This window comes from Protopterus annectens, chromosome 10.part0, assembly GCF_019279795.1.
Source record: "Protopterus annectens isolate FY-2018-M chromosome 10.part0, PAN1.0, whole genome shotgun sequence".
Lineage (NCBI taxonomy): Eukaryota > Metazoa > Chordata > Ceratodontiformes > Protopteridae > Protopterus > Protopterus annectens.
Genome location: NC_056744.1, coordinates 1,758,556,421 through 1,758,581,845, shown reverse-complemented (window position 1 = coordinate 1,758,581,845; position 25,425 = coordinate 1,758,556,421). Strand labels below are relative to the sequence as shown.

The following is a 25,425-nucleotide window of genomic DNA, read 5'->3' as shown; positions in this document are numbered from 1 at the left end:
GTTATCACATGGGAGACCATTACTCCACACCTATAGTCAATTCCTCCCTGGTTAAATCCAACCACAAACTGATCATCATGGAAATCTCCATCTCACCTACACCTGCAGTAAGGTGTCCACCCTGAAAAACTTCTCTAAAGCCGACTTTGGGCTCCTAAAAGCAGAGGTGGCTAACTTTCTTGGCACCCATGCCAATGGAAAACAGCTGCATGACTGCCGAATCATACACCAATGCACTGTACGAGCATGTACACAAATGCATGGACCTTGCCATACCAAATAGAACTAAGACGCTCTGCTCCAAAAAAAGGAAGCCAATCTGGTGGTCCCCAGCCATAAATAAACTCTACAACAGAAGGCCGAAACTGTTGCAGAAAAAAATGAAGTCACAAGACTGGAAAACCTCCCTTATCAGTATCAACAAAAAGCTGAGATCCCTTATCAAATCCTCTAAAGCCAGCTATAAAGGCAGAATTGTGGCTGACACCAAAAACAACAACAAAGCCTTCTATAGCTATATCAAAAACCTCAAAGGCAATACCCAAGATTTGAATATAATAAAAACGGCAGTTCACGGACTCTACTGGCAGCAAGTTGAGATGAAAGGCAAGTCCACAGTGCTGTAGAAACGCACAAAATCCTTTATTCTTTAAAATAAAATATCCTGTTAGCATTTTCGTTTAAACAAAGTGTTAAACTTTATCAGACAAGTGTTAAAGCCACATTCACTTCCTTTATAAACTTCCTTTAGCGTTGATTGGTCAAACAACTCATTAATATTAATAAAACTTAGGAACATATTCATTCTGAATGCCTCGGTCTACTACTACTTATAATAATTACATATATAACTAAATTCTGAGTAACTGTGAAATAAAATTAATTTAAAATCTTATATAAACAGTTTAAGACCAGTGTTAAAAACTTTTCTTCTTCTTCTTTCGGCTTTTCCCGGTTAGGGGTCGCCACAGCGGATCACCTGTCCGCTCATGATTGGCCAGTGGAGTTTTACAGTGTTGAGTTGCCAGCCCGGCACACACACACACACACACACACGCACACGCGCACGCGCACACACGCACACACACACACGCGCACACACACACACACACACACACACACACACACGCACACACACGCACACACACGCACACACACACACACACACACACACACACACACACACACACACACACACACACACACACACACACACACACACACACACACACACACACACACACACACACACACACACACACACACACACACACACACACACACACACACACACACACACCTAGGGCCAATTTAAAGTGTCCAATCCACCTGCAGCATGTCTTTGGGATGTGGGAGAAAACCAGAGCACCCAGAGGAAACCCACGCGACCACAGGGAGGACATGCAGACTCTGCACAAACGGCACCCCAGCCGAGGATCAAACTGGAGAACCTCTTGCTGTGAGGCGACAATGCTAACCACTGCACCACCGTGGCCGCCCTGTTAAAAACTTTTCTAATAAACTTTTTTGTGCATGTAAACTGGGTTTTGACATCAAAACGTTGCATGTGCTTTCAATAACTTGACATCTCATAAAAACATTTCTTGAAAATGGTTAACTACACCTGTTTCATAAATATGTGCAAATACAATAATTTAAATAAAATGAAAACGTTTATTAGAAAAGTTTTTAACACTGGTCTTAAACTGTTTATATAAGATTTTAAATGAATTTTATTTCACAGTTACTCAGAATTTAGTTATATATGCAATTATTATAAGTAGTAGTAGACAGAGGCATTCAGAATGAATAGGTGCTCATGTTTATGCATATGTGATGTGTTCCTAACTAAGTTTTATTAATATTAATGAGTTGTTTGACCAATCAACGCTAAAGGAAGTTTATAAAGGACGTGAATGTGGGTTTAACACTTGTCTGATGAAGTTTAACACTTTGTTTAAACAAAAGCGCTAATGGAATATTTTATTTTAAAGAATAAAGGATTTTGTGTGTTTCTACAGCATTGTGTCTTTCATCTCAACTTGCTGCCAGTACAGTCCGTGAACTGCCGTTTTTATTTTATTCGGTTTTGAGTGTTTCTTTTGTTTGTTTTTTTTTTTTTTGCAATAACCAGATTTGCTCTGAGTTATTGCACAATGGCACCTCCTATACTGAGCGAACAGATATAGCCACCATACTAGCTGACAGATTCAGTGCCAACTTTACCCCTCCCCCTGAGTGCCCTATCACAATACCAGATGAAAGCCTGGTACCCACCACTTCTGTGGCACAGGTAAATGCTGCATTGTCCAAAGCCAAGAATACAGCATCCATGGGACCTGATAATATCCCTGGTTGTATCCTACATGAGCTACAAAATGAACTGGCACCACATCTGTGTGCCCTGCTTAATCACAGCCTTACCTCAGGCTATGTTCTTAACTTATGGTGCACTGCTACAGTCATCCCGCTCCATAAAGGGGGAGCAACTACACACCCTGGGAACTATTACCCCATTAGCCTGACAAGCCTGGTATGCAAAGCTATGGAGCGCATCATCACGGACCTGCTTAACAAAGATATAGGCAATCTCCAAACTCTTGACCCCACACAGTTTGGCTTTGTCAAGGGGAGGTCCTGCCTGCTGAACCCGTTTAACTTCTTCGAGGCAGTCACCAAGGCTGTGGATGAAAATAAGGCACCTTGATCTGGCCAAGGCCTTTGATACCATTCCCCACTCGGGTATCATTGATAAACTCACCAAACTAGGCATCAATCCTTACATCACTAGGTGGGTTGCAAATTGGCTCATGGACAGGACCCACAAAGTGAAAGTTGCAGATTCGAAGTCAGACTGTTGATCAGTCACGAGTGGAGTCCCACAGGGCTTGGTACTGTGCTATCTCCTGTTTAGCATCTACTTCTCAGAAGTCCAGGCCAACACAAAAGGACTCTCGCTGACCAAGTCCGCTGATGACTGCAAGCTAGGAGTCATTATCAACTCCTCAAGTGATGCAGACATCCTACAAAAGGGCCTCTCTGAGACCAATGACTGGTGTCAGAACCATGGCCTGAAGCTTAACACCAAAAAAGCGTCATCATCCCCTTTGGAAAAAACTCAGTTCCCATGAATTACCACGTTGATGGGAGCCCACTGAACACTAAATGGGCCATAAGAGATCTGGGCACCCAGGTCGACAGCCACCTCACCTTCGACCACCACATTGCCACTGTGGTCAGAAAGTCCTTCTACATGGCACATCTTATAACGAAAGGTTTCGCATCCAGGAAGAAAGAGGTCATCATCCCTCTCTACGCATCTCCCATCAGACCAATCATCGAATATAGCAACCCATTTGGCATGTACATGATGAGACGCCTACAACAACTGGAAGGCCACAAAAATAACTCACAAAAAGAAACCTAGGCCTTAAACACATGTCCTACATGGACAGACTCAAGAAACTTCAGCTGTTCTCAGTCTATTATCGTCTACTTAGAGGTGATCTCTGCTTGATTTACAAAGCCATGTCCAACCCAGCCCTACTTGAAATTCTACACCTAAAGAAATCCCAATCCCCCCACGCCACACGCTCCAGAGATCACGACCTCATTACCACAATTAAAGGAACATGCTGGGGGGGGCAGGTTCATCCTCCAAAGACTGCCCATACTCTGGAATAAGCTTCCCATTCATGTCAAGCAGAGCACCTCACTGGCCCTCTTCAAGAGAAATCTTGACAAGTGGGTAACAAATTTCACTTCAGGGATCATTTCCAGTTGCAGTACTGGATATGGGCACTGTGAACCAACATCAGGCGGCATGGTGCCTTGGCAATTTTTTTTGGGCTAGGCTTGTAAAGGCTCCAGGGCCATTAGCCTAGTACACACCTATGAACCTATGACTGTGAAACAAAAGTGCCTGCCTGCCTCTTGCTCTGTGCTTTCCCACATCACTAGGAGCTACATTCCTTCCATTCCTAAAACACCTGGAATCAGGAACCTGCTATTATACTGACTACAGAGGGTGTTGTCTGCTTACCCCTGTAGTAATGAAAGAACTAGTAAAAATAACCAAACACTAAAATGCCATTTCCAATGCTAACTACGGTAGGTGTTCTCCACTTACCTGCTCAGTAATGAAAGAACTAGCCAAGGTGACCAAACACCAGAAGGTTATTCCACAGCACATGATTATTTTCCTGTTATAGCGATCTCCTAGGTAACCAAAGACAGGTGCCAGCACCATGTAACTGCAAATAAAAACTAAAAGGAAAAAAAAAAAGAGAAGTCAGGAAAGACTATACTGGCAATCAAACATGATGCGATGGTGAAGTTCAATCCTTAAACCACTGAAAAGCAGACCAAGCCCTTGTGCTGTTATAGAAATAGGCATGTAGTACAGTCAGTGTGGGAGGTCAGGTATTGTAGTTTATGAGAAATTAATGTACAGTGAACGGGTGCCATTTTGGTTACACATGATGAGCCATCCTTTGTTTTCAGGTTTGTTTCTTTAGTTTTAAGGTTAACATACTTGTGGCACTTCAGTATTAGAAAGCTCATGGTACAGCACCATCATGGGGCCGTCTGTGAATCAGAAACAGTAACCACCACGCATATATCAGGCTTGCACCTCACGGTAAACATTATGAATCGGGACCTTTGTTACACGTGAATAATCAGTTAAAACCCAACTTCCATTATCTTGGCAGATACAACCCCAACCATGCAAAAGAAAACAACTCATTTCCAAATGTACAGACCTATAGCAGCACACAAATCTATGCACCTACTTACCTGTCTGTAGCAAGCCAGTTTCGCTGTCATTCTTATTAAAGTATGTCTGGATTTCAGGCAGTACTCCTTAAAAAAAGAAAAAAAAGTCAATGTTCTGTCTGTTGAAAAATAAAGTTTTGTAAATACAAAATGGTTAATTACATGTTACTGTCCATACGAATATTAAAATGTGCTTTTCAAAAAATGTTGGATTTCTTTTTCTTTCAGCAGTTGTCTATATTTTTTCTATTACAATACTTTTATATATTTGCCCAGCATTTTGATCTCGTTTTATAACGGTTATAACATCAGTCTTTTTGAAATAGCAGTAAGCTCATTACTGTGGACAGAGACAATGCCAAGGAAGGGCGGGTAGGACTGAGGGGCTTGACCTCTCTATGGGCCCAAGGTGAGATAAGTCCTTACAGTACCCGTGAAAATCAGATGCGTCTAGGTTCTTTTCTCACAACAGGTACTTGGATTAAGTTTCTATTACTGACACAGTAGTGCAGCATGGTGGGGGGGGGGGGGCTGCACTCCCGACAGTGCCATCCTTCAGATGAGATGTTCACACAGAGGTCCCAGCTCTTAGATGGATGTAAAAGATCCCATGGTACCTATTAAAAAGAGTAGGGGCTGCTTTAGTAATAGTTTCATTCATTTCATACCATAACAGCAGCAGCAAATTTAAATCAGTTATACACACACATGCACACAGACAAGCACAATTTTTTTACATTCATATTTAAAAAGCATTTACAAGTTATCAACACAACACAGATTAACGGATTCCCTTTATTTCATTCCTTTTTCCTTCATATTTAACCACCATCTCCCACCCTTTCTTTCACAACCATCTTTACAACCATTTTATTTAATCTATCACCCACTTCCTTTTTCTGTAACAAATCCTTAGTCATTTCCACATCACCCATACTGCCGTAAACTAATTCATCCCATTCATCAATATCACACTTCTTTAACATACCTCCAATTTAATATACTCATATTCATACATCTGAATCCTTTCCATCTGTATTCATTTTTAAACTTTCCCATTTTTTACAATAAAAACAATGTTTATTGTTTCTTTGCCATTGCGATCAACATGTACAATCAACACATTTTCTTTTCTCTATTACCTTATAGGTCATATTCCTTTTTACAATCATCTTATCTAATCAAATTCTGCACAAAAGATCATTTTCTTCATAAAATCATTCAAATGTTTCTCTTCTGTCTTTTATTACCGTTTTTTATCTTCTTTTAATTCCTTCTATGGGAACACCAAAAATGTTCCCCCAAGACTACACCAGTCTCCCCCCCCCCCCCATCAACACAACTTACTTTTAATTCTCATGTTTTCTTCCATCCTGTCCTTTAGTTCTTTTATTTTCCCCTTTTTCTTTCCATACATTTTTACATTTTTCACATAACATCTTACCTTTCTTTTACCTTTCTCATTAGCCAAAATAAATCCATAAATGCTAAATGCACCACTGGATAAATTTAAATTTAAAGCACATTCTGCTTTTTCATTACAAGCTGTACTTCTCAACAGGGTCAGCGTTGAGCCCCAAATTAAGCCAAAAAAAAAAAAAACTATAAGAACTATTTTTCCATCTGGTTCACTCCCTTCAGTCATTACTAATACAAATAAACACTCAATGGACATCTCTGGTTTACTCCCGTCAGTCATTACTAATACAAATACATACATACTCAATGGACATCTCTGGTTTACTCCAGTCAGTCACTACTAACACAAATACATACATACTCAATGGACATCTCTGATTTACTCCCGTCAGTCATTACTAATACAAATAAACACTCAATGGACGTCTCTGGTTTACTCGCGTCAGTCACTACTAATACAAATACATACATACTCAGTGGACATCTCTGGTTTACTCCCGTCAGTCATTACTAATACAAATACATACATACTCAATGGACATCTCTGGTTTACTCCTGTCAGTCATTACTAATACAAATACATACATACTCAATGGACATCTCTGGTTTACTCCCGTCAGTCATTACTAATACAAATAAACACTCAATGGACATCTCTGGTTTACTCCCGTCAGTCATTACTAATACAAATAAATACTCAATGGACATCTCTGGTTTACTCCCATCAGTCACTACTAATACAAATACATACATACTCAATGGACATCTCTGGTTTACTCCCGTCAGTCACTATTAATACAAATACATACATACTCAGTGGACATCTCTGATTTACTCCCGTCAGTCATTACTAATACAAATACATACATACTCAATGGACATCTCTGGTTTACTCCTGTCAGTCATTACTAATACAAATACATACATACTCAATGTACATCTCTGGTTTACTCCCGTCAGTCATTACTAATACAAATAAATACTCAATGGACATCTCTGGTTTACTCCCGTCAGTCATTACTAATACAAATACATACATACTGAATGGACATCTCTGGTTTACTCCTGTCAGTCATTACTAATACAAATACATACATACTCAATGGACATCTCTGGTTTACTCCCGTCAGTCATTACTAATACAAATACATACATACATACTCAGTGGACGTCTCTGGTTTACTCCCGTCAGTCACTATTAATACAAATACATACATACTCAGTGGACATCTCTGATTTACTCCCGTCAGTCATTACTAATACAAATACATACATACTCAATGGACATCTCTGGTTCACTCCCTTCAGTCATTACTAATACAAATACATACATACTCAATGGACATCTCTGGTTTACTCCCGTCAGTCATTGCTAATACAAATAAACACTCAATGGACATCTCTGGTTTACTCCCGTCAGTCACTACTAATACAAATACATACATACTCAATGGACATCTCTGATTTACTCCCGTCAGTCATTACTAATACAAATACATACATACTCAATGGACATTTCTGGTTTACTCCTGTCAGTCATTACTAATACAAATACATACATACTCAATGGACATCTCTGGTTTACTCCCGTCAGTCATTACTAATACAAATAAATACTCAATGGACATCTCTGGTTTACTCCCGTCAGTCATTACTAATACAAATACATACATACTCAATGGACATCTCTGGTTTACTCCCATCAGTCATTACTAATACAAATACATACATACTCAGTGGACATCTCTGGTTTACTCCCGTCAGTCATTACTAATACAAATACATACATACTCAATGGACATCTCTGGTTTACTCCCGTCAGTCATTACTAATACAAATAAATACTCAATGGACATCTCTGGTTTACTCCCGTCAGTCATTACTAATACAAATACATACATACTCAATGGACATCTCTGGTTTACTCCCGTCAGTCATTACTAATACAAATACATACATACTCGATGGACATCTCTGGTTTACTCCCGTCAGTCACTACTAATACAAATACATACATACTCAGTGGACATCTCTGGTTTACTCCCATCAGTCATTACTAATACAAATACATACATACTCTATGGACATCTCTGGTTTACTCCCGTCAGTCATTACTAATACAAATACATACATACTCAGTGGACATCTCTGGTTTACTCCCGTCAGTCATTACTAATACAAATACATACATACTCAGTGGACATCTCTGGTTTACTCCCGTCAGTCACTACTAATACAAATACATACATACTCAATGGACATCTCTGGTTTACTCCCGTCAGTCATTACTAATACAAATAAATACTCAATGGACATCTCTGGTTTACTCCCGTCAGTCACTACTAATACAAATACATACATACTCAGTGGACATCTCTGGTTTACTCCCGTCAGTCATTACTAATACAAATAAACACTCAATGGACGTCTCTGGTTTACTCCCGTCAGTCACTACTAATACAAATACATACATACTCAATGGACATCTCTGGTTTACTCCTGTCAGTCATTACTAATACAAATACATACATACTCAATGGACATCTCTGGTTTACTCCTGTCAGTCATTACTAATACAAATACATACATACTCAATGGACATCTCTGGTTTACTCCCGTCAGTCATTACTAATACAAATAAATACTCAATGGACATCTCTGGTTTACTCCCGTCAGTCATTACTAATACAAATACATACATACTCAATGGACATCTCTGGTTTACTCCCGTCAGTCATTACTAATACAAATACATACATACTCGATGGACATCTCTGGTTTACTCCCATCAGTCATTACCAATACAAATAAACACTCAATGGACATCTCTGGTTTACTCCCGTCAGTCATTACTAATACAAATACATACATACTCAATGGACATCTCTGGTTTACTCCCATCAGTCATTACTAATACAAATAAACACTCAATGGACACCTCTGGTTTACTCCCGTCAGTCATTACTAATACAAATACATACATACTCAATGGACATCTCTGGTTTACTCCAGTCAGTCATTACTAATACAAATACATACATACTCAATGGACATCTCTGGTTTACTCCCGTCAGTCATTACTAATACAAATACATACATACTCAGTGGACATCTCTGGTTTACTCCCGTCAGTCATTACTAATACAAATAAATACTCAATGGACATCTCTGGTTTACTCCCGTCAGTCATTACTAATACAAATACATACATACTCAATGGACATCTCTGGTTTACTCCCATCAGTCATTACTAATACAAATACATACATACTCAATGGACATCTCTGGTTTACTCCAGTCAGTCATTACTAATACAAATACATACATACTCAATGGACATCTCTGGTTTACTCCCGTCAGTCATTACTAATACAAATAAATACTCAATGGACATCTCTGGTTTACTCCCGTCAGTCATTACTAATACAAATACATACATACTCAATGGACATCTCTGGTTTACTCCAGTCAGTCATTACTAATACAAATACATACATACTCGATGGACATCTCTGGTTTACTCCCGTCAGTCATTACTAATACAAATAAACACTCAATGGACATCTCTGGTTTACTCCTGTCAGTCATTACTAATACAAATACATACATACTCAGTGGACATCTCTGGTTTACTCCCGTCAGTCATTACTAATACAAATACATACATACTCAGTGGACATCTCTGGTTTACTCCCGTCAGTCATTACTAATACAAATAAACACTCAATGGACATCTCTGGTTTACTCCTGTCAGTCATTACTAATACAAATACATACATACTCAGTGGACATCTCTGGTTTATTCTGTCGTAACACCTATTTTTTATCTGTCTATTATCATAACCAGTAGCCATGAATTTTGACATTTCTTTCTTACAGTAATATTTTTCTCCAACACCATGTCCTAAAATCTGCCACATTGCTTCATGTCTCACTTTATCAAAGGCTTTAGCTACATCCCATGCTATCAGTCCAACTTACTTCTTCAATGTCGTCTTTACTATGTCTTTCACAATAATTAACATTTTCACCTCTCTTTCTTTTCTACCACACACCTCTTCTTGTACTACCTCATCCATTACCTTCTCTATCCTTTCTTGTAGTTATTTCCATAAATATTTTAAAGTCATTATTTCCCTATTGCTATAACCTTAATTTTTACCTTCTCTTTCATTCTTTCTATATACATTTTATTACTCCACCTATGCGATACCTTCCTTCATGCAGTCATATTAAAAAACTCTTTCCTCTTTTCATTTCCTTACAATACTCAGTCTTGATGCTGATTAATTCTTACTTTATCTTCTTCCATATTTCCTCTTTCACTTTCCATTCCTCTTATCTATCCAATTCATTGTTTTCTACAAATTTCTCTACCACAGCAAACAGCTTTCTTGCGTGCACTTTATTTCTCCTTTATTATCTAACAGAGAATATCCATCCTTCTCTTATTTTACTTTTTTCCCTGAATAAGGGAAAACTCCTCTTTTTTTTTCCATTCATAAAAAAGCAATGCGTAAACAGGATCATTTTTTTACTTTTTTCTATTCTGTTCATGTACCTATTTATTTTATTGTTACCTTTTTCTATCTTTCTCACAATTATGTAACATTTCTTTATATATGCCACCTTGTTTTTTTTTTGTTTCGTCCACTTCTAAATATATTTTATACTTCTGTTTACATACTATTCGTCACTATGTCTAATTTTTATAAAAGGTCTCATTCTTATATGATTGTCGCGTAACATCTCTTATTTCTTCCTCCTTTTTAAAATCTGCAGTTAATCTCTCTCCCTTTTCCTATGCTATTTCTCACCTGTCTTCCCCTGTACTTCCCCACACTGCTCTATGATCCAAGAACTCTGAGTAAAAATCTGCCCAAACAACCGAGACGTCCAAAGCAGAAATGCAACCAACTTCCACCCCCCAACACAACCCAAATGACACATAGCCCGCAGACTCAGTGTGCCACTCAACTACAGCCCATAAGGCATAACGTACCCAACACTCTAGTCACAGCTGGCTCTATAGTCAGGCACACGGATGCTCCACTCACCAGGCTAAACAAGGAGAAAGTTACTGTCAGCTGCCTGTCGGGTGCCAGGATCCGCCACATAACGCACAAACTCAGGTCACTCCACAAAAAGTACAAATATGACTCTGTCATTGTCTATGTTGGTGTGAATGACCTGAGACATACCTCCCTGGACTACATGAAGAGAGACATGGAGGATCTCTCCGATCTTGTAGCCCAGGCAGGTATGACCCTAGCCCTGAGTAGCATCCTGCCATCACCCAGAATGATTCCACAGTACAAGGACAAAATGATTGACTTCAACAATTGGCTAAGCTTCTGGTGTCATTCTAAGGGAATCCAGTATCTGTCTGCCTGGAATGGCATGATCGACAGACCACGCTGCTTTGCCAGAGATGGCCTGCACCTGTCGCCTTTGGGATTCTGGATACTGGAAAAGGCTCTTGCACCCCTATAGTGCCTTTTTAGACAAGGTTCAAATGACAAATTCACCACCGTAACAGGTACAAGAAAGCAAAATCTGAGGGTAATGCTACTCAATGTTAGAAGTCTAAACCTCAAAATCTACTCACTCCAGGCACTCCTTAAAATGGAGAACATCAATATCTGTGCAGTGACAGAGACCTGGTTCAAAGCTCCAGAGGGCACCCCTGCATTACCAGACTATAATTCATACCACACCTTTCGGCCACCAAACCCGGACCGAAACACTAAAGGTGGAGGTGTTTCCATATTCATTAAGGATATCCACACCTCCAAGCTAGTTGCTCAGCATAATGCATCCAAGGTTATCCAAGTTCAACTAACTCTGGGCAAAACCGCAATCCAGATTGTAGCTTGCTACAGACCCCCCCCCCCCCCACCATGCCCCAAGATTCCCACTCCTCTTTTCTTGATACACTGGAAAATATTAAGGTACAGCCCAACACCCTAATAATGGGTGATTTCAACTACCCCACCATTAACTGGGAAAACTACTCGTGTACCAACTCTTTTGCTCAACATTTTCTGGAATTCATCAATTCCAACGCCTTGGATCAACTTATCCACACCCCCACCAGGGGCAGCAATATCCTAGACCTGGTCATCACCAACATGGGCAACCGGTATTCCAAACCAGAGGTCAGCTCCTTGTAGGTCAGATCCAACCACAAGCTAATCACCCTAGACATCCACATCCCACTCCCACCCCCATTAGGAAAACAACCGTAAAAAATTTCTCCAAAGCCAGCTTCACGCTTCTTAAGACAGAAGTGGAAAACTTCCCGACACCCATGTAGATGGACAATAGAGGTACGACTGCTGAATCCTAGACAAATGCACTTTATAAGCACTTACACGAGTGCATGGATCATGCTATCCCTAACAGAACCAAGATGCTATCCTCCAAAAAAAGTAAGCCAATCTGGTGGTCTTCTGCCATAAACAAACTCTACAACAGAAGAAAAACTGTTGCAAAAAAAGAGTAAAATCCCAGGATTGTAGGAACTCCCTGGTCAGCCTCAGTAAGAAGCTGAGATTCCTCATAAAATCCTCCAAAGCTAGTTATGAAAACAAAATCACCACTGATTCTAAAGACAACCACAAAGCATTCTATAGCTATGAAAAAAATCTCAATGGCAACACTCAGAATCTGCTCTGAGTTACAGCACAATGACACTAAATATACAGAACCAACTGATATTGCCAACATCCTGGCAGATAGGTTCAGTGCTAACTTCACCCCCCCTCTCACCCCCTAAAGGGCCCATCTTTATACCGGAAAAATGCAAAGTTCCTGTAATCACGGCTGCACAGGTAAAAACCTCACTCTCCAAAGTCAAGAACACAGCATCCATGGGACCTGACAATATCCCAGACAGACTCCTACATGAACTACAGATTGAACTGGCACCCCACCTAAGTACCATGTTCAATCATAGCCTCACCTCAGGCATTGTGCCCATTGAATGGCACACCATGATGGTTATCCCACTCCACAAAGGGGGGGCCACAACCGACCCCGGGAACTACCGCCCCATTAGCCTGACGAGCCTGGTCTGCAAGGCCATGGAACGTATCATCATGGAACTCATAAACAAAGACATTGGAGATCTCCAGACTCTGGACCCCATACAGTTTGGGTTTGTAAAAGGCAGATCATGTCTCCTAAACCTGATAGACTTCTTTGAAGCAGTCTTCAAAGCCAAGGATGAGGGTAAGGTGGTTCAAACAGCCTATCTAGATCTCGCCAAGGCGTTCAACACTATCCCCCACTCTGGAATTATAGATGAACTCACTAAACTAGGTATAAATCCCTATGTCACAAGATGTGTTGCCAAATGGCTTACTGACAGAACCCACACTGTGGAAGTAGCAAACTCCAAATCAGACTTCAGACCAGCGACAAGTGGAGTACCACAGGGTTCAGTCCTGGGTCCTCTCCTGTTTGGTATCTTTGGTATCTACTTCTCTGAAGTACAGGCTAACACAGAAGGTCTTTGGCTAAATTCACAGATGACTGCAAACTTGGAGCCATAATCAAAACTCCTAACGATGTGGACATCACACAAAAGGGCCTCATGAGACAGATGCCTAGTGTCAACGTCATGGTCTCAAGCTCAACACCAAAAAGTTCATTGTCATCCCCTTTGGTAAAAACTCTGTACCCATGAACTACCACATAGGCAGTAGTCTACTTAACATCGAAAGTGTAATAAAGAGACCTTGGGACACAGGTGCACAGTAGTCTCTCCTTTGATAATCACATTGCCACAGTGGTCAGGAAATCCTTCTACGTGGCACACCTCATCACAAAAGGTTTCTCATCCAGAAAAAAAGAGGTCATTGTTCCCCTCTACTCATCACTCATTAGACCCATTACAGAGTACAACGCCCCTTTTGGTATGTACCTCACAAGACATCTACAACAACTGGAAAGGCTGCAGAAATACCTCACAAAGAGGATTACTGGCCTCAAACAGATGCCCTACGCAGACCAACTCAAAAAACTCCAGCTTTACTCCATCGCATATCGCCTACTCAGAGGCAATCTCTGCCTAACATACAAATGTCAAACCCAGAGCTGTTGGACATGCTCCACTTAAAGAAACCTCAATCCCTCCGAGCTACACATTCTAGGGACCTAAACCTTGTCACCACAATAAACAGAACATGCAGGAGGGACAGATTCCTGTCCCAGAGACTTCCCATACTCTGGAACAGACTACCTATCTATGTCAAACAGAGCTCCTCATTAGCACTCTTCAAGAAAAATCTTGATGATTGGATGGGTAAAAGGAAGTTCACCCTGGGGATCACTTCTGTGGTTCTGCTCGACAGGGGAACAGGAAAATAATTTTCTTGGGTGGCGAAAGTCAGGGTACCTTTTTGGCTAGGCTTGTATAGGCCCTAGGGCCAATAGCCTAGTACCTACCTATGAACCTGTACTCTCCCTGTTGTGTCTTCCCACACTGCTCTATGATCCAAGAACTCTGCCATCTGTACTCTCCCTGTTGTGTCTTCCCACACTGCTCTATGATCCAATAACTATGCCATCAGTACTCTCCCTGTTGTGTCTTCCCACACTGCTCTATGAGCCAAGAACTCTGCCATCTATACTCTCCCTGTTCTGTCTTTCATGTCTTTAGAGTACACTATATAATCAATTTCAATCTCAAACTTTCCACTTTTATATGTCCATTCTCTATTATTTTATACTTTTAAATCTCCACATTTTATTAATCCTCTTAACATCTTAAGGTCTTGCACTTTTCCCTTTCTTTTTCTGTCTTTCCTTGGGTTACAGTTAAAAATTTCCTACTGTCACTACTGACATATTCACTAACACAATTTTTTAAACTTCATCAGAGAATCATTTCCTCTCAGTCGTATTACTAAACGCACAAATCACTGCTATTACACATTCTTGTCTCATTCTCATATCATACATCACTACCCTTCCTAGTACTACTATTGTTACATCTAAAGTTCTTATGTCTTCATTTTTTATATTTCTAGAGTTCTTATTTCTTCATTTTTATAAGAATTTCAGTTCCAGGACATTTCACTTCCTACTGTCTAATCCAGTTGGCATCCCAAACTGCCTGTATTCTTTTCAGCAAGAAAAACACATTTGTTTTTATACTTTAAACAATTCCACCATCACACACCTGCTATTATTCCTAATGTTATTCACGTTTAATGTTAAAATTCTTGCATCATCATTTTCCTTTTTGCGTTCTACTCCTGCCTCCATTTCTCTGTCACTTTCTAAACGTGCAAATCTGTTTTCTTCATGTATATTAACGATCTCACTTTGAACTCTTATTTATTCGCTAACTACCTCTTCCATTTCCAGCCTTTCTTTAGTATCCTCTTTCCTCATACCATCTTTACTTTCAACATCTTTTGGAGTAATATTTTCTATGGTTTGCCTTTCTTCTGAGCTTTGCGCTTCATCTACTCTTTCCTCTTCTAATATGGGATAGTAAAACCAGAAGTGCCCACATTCTGTACATTTTCTGCAAACTGACTTGAATTTTTATTTATTAGCTGTATTTCCCCTCTCCCCACACCAACCACACCTTTTTTACAGTCTTGTACTAAATGATTTTCATCCCCGGAGATCTAACTTGTTTTAGGTTGGCCACAGTATCCAACAAACCCTCTCTTACCATTCAAAATTACTCTATTTAAAATATGTTGAATTTTCCCATCTTTAACATCCATTGTTACCCATACTTCCGAAACCCCAGTCCATACATTTTGTCATCACATATTTTTTAACTTCATGTATGTTATTACACAGAGAAAAATGAAAGAAAATGTAACTTGTGTTCATCTGTATCTGAAGTCCTAAACTGCAGATGTATTGTTTTTAGTTGTAATCCCAACCTTTGAAATAAAAAAACTTTCCACTGTGCTGCACTGTTTCTTTTTCCCCAGTCTGTCATAAATTTGCCCATCAAATTATACCTTTCAAATGTCACTTCACAAAAAGTTCTGCTCCAAAATGAATTATTGCTCTTATGTCTTTAATGTCATACCCATAACATCATACCATGGTTTTCATTCTTATTTTGTAATGCATTCAGCAATGTTGGTTACCTTCCCTCACATAGTGTAGCTGAAGAAGTGATATGAAAAGCATACTAAGTAGGCTACTGTGCATTAAATCACTTTTAAGTGGAGCACTGCATGGTACATTCCAGCACATGCGCTCACCTCACTGCATGGTACACTCCAGCACATGCACTCACCTCACTGCATGGCACACTCCAGCACATGCACTCACCTCACTGCATGGTACACTCCAGCACATCCGCTCACCTCACTGCATGGTACACTCCAGCACATGTGCTCACCTCACTGCATGGTACACTCCAGCACATGTGCTCACCTCACTGCATGGTACACTCCAGCACTTGTGCTCACCTTACTGCATGGTACTCTCCAGCCTGTAAGGTTACTACATAAAATACTCTAATGCTTTACACTGACTACATGGTACACTCCAATATGTATACCATTGCACAGTACATTCCAGATTGTATCCACGTAAGATGCACTCCAGCACATACAACTTATGTTATGATCGGTGAGTCAATCACTATGCTTTGTAACACAGAGGACATTTTAGCTGCTCCAATGTAGTACCAATCAGAAATAAAAAGAAATATATGAGCAAAGAAAGTGTCTAACAACTTTAAAAGCTGTAATACTTCACGCTGTTACACAAAGCAGCTAAAAGTAACGTCTATCTCTAATCAAACAACTTTAAATTGTTAAGCGTATTGTTCTTTAACACATTTGTTTTTCCACAGTGGCATGAAGTGTTACACATTTCAAAGATGTCAGAATGTTTCTGATGTTCAGTGATGTGGCAGCTGTAATATATGTCACAGCACAAAGCTCAAGAAAAGTTAGATTCTTAGTTACGGATCTTGCACAATACTGCTGGGCTGTGTTCAGATGTACTACAATGAAAAGAAGAAAAATAACTTCAATCACGTCTTCTGAACACCTGGGATCTAACAAAGAAGCGTGGAAGTTTGATGGAGATGATTCTGGTAAAAGTAGGGACATTTATTAAGGATATTCAACTGGTAGTACCTTCCCAACTTTACATTAAAATAACTGCATTAGTTGTACTGTTCTGGTAAACCTTAAACTCAAAACTCACTACTGCACTTATATGAAGTAGAAATAGTGTTGTACTCTGCCTGATTACTATCCTGTTGTAAATGCACTTTTGACCTTGGCATGGCAGTAGTAACAAAATGATTACTAAATGATACTGTATTGTGTTCTGATTATTGCTGTACCCGGGGCTGCACAGCTTACTGTACTGTAGCATATTTTGTAATTGCTGATATCAGTGGTACTATTACAGTTATTGTTCACTCTACAGCACTTCTTTTCCATGGTTCTTGATTTACTTAGATTCATTGGTGAGTAATATGCTAGCTGCCCTTGTGGACCATTTTAGACCCAACCAATTTCCCTTTTTTCAGCTTGAATTAACCTATTCCATTTGGAGAGAGAATGGCCTTACCTACCCAGAGGGGAGTCCTGGGGGTAAATTTTCTGTTTCCCAAACATAGATACAACTTGTACTTAAATATGGACAGGGATGAACTTTGTTTTACGTGGATAGGGAGTTTGTTCTACTGCACCAGTATCATCTACAAGATATACTGGTCTCTCCAAATCATTTTGTTGTACTGCCTAACCCTTGAAGCTGATACAGTCTTGTAATGGAGGGCCTCAAAGATCATGTTTATAACTGACGTTAGTACTGTACTGCAGAGGTTAAATTTAGAATTCCTTACAGTTTGTGGATTTCGAGCTTTCAGAGTCTAGTAGGAATATGCCTCACACTACAGCAAACAGAAAGTACCCTTCCCTTTCAAAACCAGAATTTACAGCTAGTGTACTGATCATTACTTTGGCTGTTAACATTTATCATGTTTATTTTTTTCATTATACTGTGGAGTTATACCTACCCTACTATTACTGTATCTGTTCTGGATTAATCCCGCAGTCTTTAAACAGCAGATCATGCTTATCATAATTTGCTTTTCAACCTCACTGGTTAGTACAAGGCTACAGTTTGCTCTTGGCCTTTCTGTGGTCAGCCTGCTTGCACCTGACACTTTTTTTTAATTGGGCACTTCCCACTGTATTTGCCAACCATCAATCCTTCCTTTAAAGGATGTCCATTTGCTCTCGAGTGGTGGAGAGTCCCCCAGATCCATTGTGGTGAGAGCTATCAAGGGGGTTGTCATACAGGCAGGCATCATGGTTGCTGCCCCTCTCCGGCATCCCAGCTACGAGGGATTTTTTTTTTTAAATTATGGATGGCCTAACCCTTCCATTTCCCTTGATGGTGATATAAGCATTTGCATCATTATGAACAGTGCCTATGCCATTCTGTCCATACAAGCACTCTTCTCCATACACACTGACAAAGTACTGGAATCGCTGGCTTAAGAAGTCACACCCCTGTAATTCCTGCACCAGTCCCCTGTACCATGACATGTCTCCACCCTCTAATGGATACAGACTGAGCAGAGCACCAGCACTATCCACCCAGAAGAGGAGGGGGTGCCCATCCTCACTACCTACCACTAACAGAACCTGGGTCACCTAGGCCAAGGTCAAGGCTCTATACTACTACACCACCAGCACAGACTACTTAGCACTATAGCACAGTGTAACAAACGCCTTGTGTTTACCAATAGCCTGTTACTGCCATCCAACATGAACACCATTTGCGAGAGATGCAAGTACCTATTCAATCTGTAGTCTAATCTCTCAGTACAGATTTCATAGGTTGACAGGCAAGTACAACGCTAGCTGATCTTGGAGGCCATTTTAAGTCAAGCCAATTTCCTTTCAAAGGTGTGAATCAAACCCTGTACTTTGTGTCTGTAAGGTAAACATGTTAAGCCAACCCCCTCCCTCCAAAATGTGCCAACTGAGCCAGGCAGGAATTGAAACTACACTCTTCTGATCCATAATCAGACACGTTATCCACTGCGTTACTGGCCCTGGTGTAAGTAGCACGTACACACACGCACACACGCACGCAAAAAACACACCAGCACTCAAGTTATACTGAGGTAGTTAAGAAAGCATAGTTTAAGCCTCCTAGGCAACATATAAAGAAACCACAGCCACTAGTTCACACTAACGTACACACACCTGCATCACCCACTCCTAAATCTTGTGTTATCAAGAGTTATCAGGAAGGCAATTCAAAGCCACGTTAAGGTCCACAAATTCTGCATCCATCTACCCATGGTAATGCATCAATCATAACGGACTTTACTGAGCCCTCCCTGACCAGGCTGCACAAAGAACATGGCGACGTTATGTTGTTTTTCTGGAGCAAGAATCCATGACACTGAAGACTCTTAGGTCCCTCTACCCTGATAAATATGATTAGGATCTGGTGGTCACTTACATGGGAGTGAATGATCTTAAGAGCTCCAACCAGGAAAACATGCAAAAGAGCATAACTGAGTTTGCTATGTGTGTGTCCAAGGCAGGGAAGACACTGGTCTTGAGTAGTAGGAGTAGTATCTTGCATCATCTAAAAAGATGCCACAAGGCAGGGAAGACACTGGTCTTGAGTAGTATCCTGAATCATCTAGAAAGATGCCACAAGGCAGGGAAGACACTGGTCTTGAGTAGTATCCTGCATCATCTAGAAAGATGCCACAAGGCAGGGAAGACACTGGTCTTGAGTAGTATCCTGCATCATCTAGAAAGATGCCACAAGGCAGGGAAGACACTGGTCTTGAGTAGTATCCTGCATCATCTAGAAAGATGCCACAAGGCAGGGAAGACACTGGTCTTGAGTAGTATCCTGCATCATCTAGAAAGATGCCACAAGGCAGGGAAGACACTGGTCTTGAGTAGTATCCTGCATCATCTAGAAAGATGCCACAAGGCAGGGAAGACACTGGTCTTGAGTAGTATCCTGCATCATCTAGAAAGATGCCACAAGGCAGGGCTGGTCTTGAGTAGTATCCTGCATCATCTAGAAAGATGCCACAAGGCAGGGAAGACACTGGTCTTGAGTAGTATCCTGCATCATCTAGAAAGATGCCATAAGGCAGGGAAGACACTGGTCTTGAGTAGTATCCTGCATCATCTAAAAAGATGCCACAAGGCAGGGAAGACGCTGGTCTTGAGGAGTATCCTGCATCATCTAGAAAGATGCCACAATTTAAAGATAACGTAACTAGTCTTCACAACTGGCTGAGTAGTCACGGTGAGTCTAGATGGCTCCAGCTTGTGCCATCATGAGAGGAGATGGTCAGCAGCTCTTCTCAGAGATGGCTTGCACCTCTGTCATCATGGCTTTCTTGTACTGGTTAAAGCTTATGCTGCTCCCATAAGGCCTTTTTTAGGTAAAGTCTGCCTCCCGGACATTTCATTATAGTAAATTCCAAATCAGATTACTTCAAGAGGCCTTTAGTCAATGCTGAAAGTCTAACCAAAAATTAAAAGATGGCCAAATATAAGGCCCTACTGCAATGTAGCATACTTACATTTGTATATGAAAGAAATTTGGTTTCACTGCATAAAGAGAACACACCCTCTACAGATGGATTTAGCAGCTAGCATGTTTACAGATCCACTATGGGGAAGCTTCTGTATTTAATAGGAACACATTACCTGATGCTAAATGCCACATGATCCCAACCTACAACTGCTAGAGATCCAAGCCACACTAAAGAAGTCTAATACCACTTCATTCTTTGCCACAGATCAACTCCCACATTTGCCACTGACCATGAAAATTACCTCAATGCCTTACATGAAGTCCCTACGTAGCACAACACTGTTTTTTTAAGTGACTTCAACTATCCAAATTATGAATTTGCAAATATATGCCAGCAATAACAAATATTTACTGCTTTTTATACTCCGATAATACTATCGTCCTACCAGAGGCCTCAATATTCTCAATCCTGCCCTCATAATCATGGCTCCTACTTGAGCCCAGCCAGACGTCTTTTTCTTCAGAGTTAGATCTGACCACAAATGTTACTTTCTTCTTTAAAACCAGAGGTAACCACTGAAAGTATGACTGTCTTTAGATAGTTACCAAAGGTAAACATATTACAATTCATAAAAGACCTTGGAAAAAAAACTTTGCCAATTGACTACATTGCCAAAATATCTATGTAAACCTCCAACTTCTACTCATATCTAAATTCTTGCATTGAGAAATAATTCCCAGGCTACTTCAAATACAGTAGGAAATTTAAGAACAAACCTTAATGATGGAATATGTGTAGCAATAACTTGCATAATACAATAAATCTCCTTCTCCCCACCTCAAACAAAAGTACTAAAAAATACTAGTAATCCCTGCGTGTATCATAAGAATATATAAAAGTGAGTAGACTGCGGCCATCACTTCTAAGGGTAACAATAACATTTTCTTCAAGCATGTCAGGAAGCTAAGAATTAACATTCCAAGATGCTCACAGCTTCTCCACAATAAGAGTACTCACTCAGATCTCAATTTAGCGTATACACTTAGTGCCAACCCTACCCCCCCAACTTAGTTAGTTCTCCTGTTTTCCAAACCTCACCCCTGATTTTACCGTTGACCAAGTTCTAATGGCACTATCCAAAGCCAAGAAAACCAGTTCCATGGGCCCTGAAAATATACCCAAATATAACCTGGCTGAGCATCTCACTAACCTTTTTAATTGCAGCCTTCCCACAGCTTACGTACCCAATGTTTAAAAAAACTCCACTGTGATCCCACTCTACAAGGGCAGCTTATGCAGTGTCAGTGGTGTAACATGTAGTGCACTCATTTTACATGCAGAAAGCTGTAAGTTCTATTCCAATACCAAGACGACTGGTTATTAACACTGTGGTGCAGCATAAGAGAAGGTGCTGCACTCCTGAATGTGGTGTCGTTTGGATGAGATATTAAACATCTAACTGATTTTGTGACAGTTCAGGCTGATGTAAAAGCCTCCACAGCAGTATGGGTCCTTTACTTATACACAAAAATAACTATTTACAAAATATTTACAGATTTACAAATGTTTACATATGTACAAATATATAAAGACAGAAATCTGTTTACACATAATCATAATTTCCTATACAATTTATTTATTTTATTTTAATTTACATTTGTTAACCGGGATAGTCCGACTGGACACAGGTCCATTTTCAGGGGAGGCCCTGGGAGAAAAGCTCCACATGTGGATAGTTACATAAGAGTTAAACAGTACCAGTTTTATACAGTCACATATAGATACCAGTACAGAATGATAGGATTATATGCATACTTGGAATACATACATACTTAACCTTAACATTGTAGTTTTCTTGTTCAACTTAGACATTTTAGTGGTAGACGGCTGAAAAAGGTAGCATATCATTCAGTAGTACAATACATATGAGAATGAGAAACATTGCATATTTTACAGATAGCCAGCTAGTGAAAAGAGTGGTGCGCTGGTTAGTCAGGGTTGGTACATGGGCACAGCCACTGACTTTTTAGGAATTTTTTAAGATATGTTTTAAATTGGTTAATAGTCTGGTTTGCTGTAAGTTCAACAGGGAGCCGATTCCAGATAGCTCCAACAGAGTTGCAAAACAATGAGTCACCTGCTGAGTTTTTAGATTTAACAGTTTGTGCTAGTATTTTGTCAGAAGACCGGAGAGTTTTTAGGTTATTGTAAGGGGTAATTATATTTTTGAGTATGGGTGTGCTTTCGGGCTGATGGAGGACTTTGTGGGCTATTATTAATTGATTATACTGGATATGAGAGGGGAAACTCTAGCCAGCCTAGAGATCGTAGGTTAATACAGTGGTGGGTTCTATACGCTGAGTGCCTGTGCCAAATCTGGCTATGGTGTTGTAGCAGCTATTAAGTTTATTGAGGTCAGATTTACTCAGGTTTGTATAGATTGGGGAGGCATAAAGAAGGGTTGAAAGTAAATGTGTTCGGGCAATAACTGTCCTAGCAGTTGGGGTTAGAAATGCCTTAATTCTATACAGAGATCCTAGCTTTTTGTTGACTGTTTTAATGGTTTTGTTGATGTGAGCAGCAAACTTAAGGTTATTATCAGCAATTATACCTAATAGTTTTGCATTACTTTCTGGGGAAATGTTTGTGCCATTATTAGATGTTATGGTATTCCAGGTGGGGGTGAAGAGTAGCAGTTTTGTTTTATTTGGATTCAATAGAAGACGCCTGTCAGTGAGCCAGTTTTCTACTACATTAAAAGTATTTTGGGTTAAGGTCTGCAGGTCTAATGGGGAGGTGGCAGAACAGATTAGGGTAGAGTCATCTGCATATTGAATGCAGGTTACTTTGGGGATGACTGTATGAAGATCATTAATGAAGATGGAAAATAGGAGAGGTCCTAGTACAGACCCTTGAGGAACTCCAAGGGTGACTGGCAGTACAGAAGAAAGGCTATCCTTCCATAGTACAGCTTGTTGTCTGCCCCTTAGGTAGGACTGAAACCAGCGTATTGCTAGGCTGTCTATGGCAAGAGGTTTTAGTGTTTGAATGAGTAGCTGGTGGTTTACCATATCAAATGCCTTAGATAGGTCAAGAAAGACAGCAGAGGAGGGCGTATCATTATCACGGATTTGATTTATTGTCTGAGAGAAGGATAGAAGGGCTATGGTGGTACTATGGTGGGGTCTGAATCCATGCTGGGAGGGAGCTAGGAGATTGTGCAAATTGAGGTAATGAAGGAATTGCTTCCGGATACATTTTTCCATAATTTTAGCCAGAGAGGACAGAATGGCGATGGGCCGGTAATTTGATAGATCAGTGGAGTTACCCCCTTTATGGAGAGGAATTACATAGGAAATTTTCCAGATGGAGGGGATATATGTTTCAGAGATGGTTCTGTTAATTAATATTGATATGGGATACGCTACTGCATTTGCAGCCTTTTGAAGATATTCAGCCGGGACTAGGCCTGCTGAAAGGGTGGTGGGTTTCAGTTTCTTGATTAAGGATCGGATAAATACTGTTGGTACAGTTTGAAAGTTAAAGGATGGTGGGTATTGGATATGGGGTTAATAGGGTCTAGGTTGTTGGGGCCTAGTTAGTTGGCAAGGGATTGTATAGTTTCCGTAAAGGTGTTGGCAATATTTTCTGGAGGTTTTTGGAGGATAGATGCAGGGGTAGGGGTAGTAGTATTACCTGGATGGAGAAGATTGTTTAAGCTGGACCAAAATTGGATTTTGATGTTTATGTTGCAGGCTACAGTAATAGTCTTTTTTGTCTAACATTATAGACTTCTTAGTATCATTTCGTAGCTTTTTATATACTAGTTGTAGCTGTTTATATACTAGTTGATCTTTAGGGTTTTTATTGGTTTTCCAAGATGATCAGGCTTTATTTCTATTTATGATTTTTTTGTCTAGTTTCTTTGGACAGCCACGGTGCTACTTTTTTCTTTGTTCTGATGGTCCGGGTGGGTGCATGATTGTCAAGGATTGTAAGAAACGTGGAGTTATAATGCCTCGTCTAGTGGGAGTAGTTTTAGTCTATTCCAGTTACATGTCTAAAGTTCTGTTTGGAATTTAGTTTGATTGAACCTCTTATAGTTCCGGATAGTTCTGAGGCTAGGTATTTGAGGGATATCAGTTTTTTTGTCTGAGTATATACAAAGTGATCACTTATTTCCTCATGTTGGGTGCCTGCTTTACACATTTGGGGAGGATTATTAATGAGAATCCAATCTAGCATGCTTTCTTTGTCATTGGGAGGTTATGACTTGGGAGAAACCATATAGAGTTATGTGGGTAGTAGGAAAGTCTGAAGATCAGGTGTTCCAGTCTATATTAAAGTCACCTAAAACAATAGTTTCTTGTGGGGAGTTTATGGACAGCCACTGTAGAATGTCTTCAAGGATATTGGTGTTGTTGCCAGGTGGGATATAAATGCAGCCAATGTTTATAGATTTATGCTGGTTAATTTGTAGTTTTGTAAAGAGTATTTCAGCTTTATCAGCTTGAGAAACTTGTGGAGAGTTGGAAATAGTTACATTAATTGAAGATTTATATAAGACAGTTACCCCGCCTCCCTTCTTTGAGGTGCGGTCCAGTCATATTATATTGCAACCTGGAGGAGTAACTTCATTGTCAGTGGTGGATGACTTAAGCCTGGTTTCTGTAAGACATAGTATATCTGGGGAGTGT

General features: G+C 40.1%; 1 protein-coding gene across 1 annotated transcript in view; it reads right to left on the bottom strand.

Moving 5' to 3' along the window:
* LOC122813987 (protein spinster homolog 1-like) overlaps positions 1 to 25,425 on the bottom strand; it is a 329,320-nt gene that overhangs the window by 230,987 nt on the left and 72,908 nt on the right. The window contains exons 3-4 of the mRNA XM_044086558.1: positions 4,798 to 4,863; positions 4,130 to 4,266 (exon numbers count right to left, since the gene is read on the bottom strand). Of these exons, the coding sequence (XP_043942493.1) occupies positions 4,130 to 4,266; positions 4,798 to 4,863 (203 nt within the window). The remainder of the gene's footprint in view (positions 1 to 4,129; positions 4,267 to 4,797; positions 4,864 to 25,425) is intronic.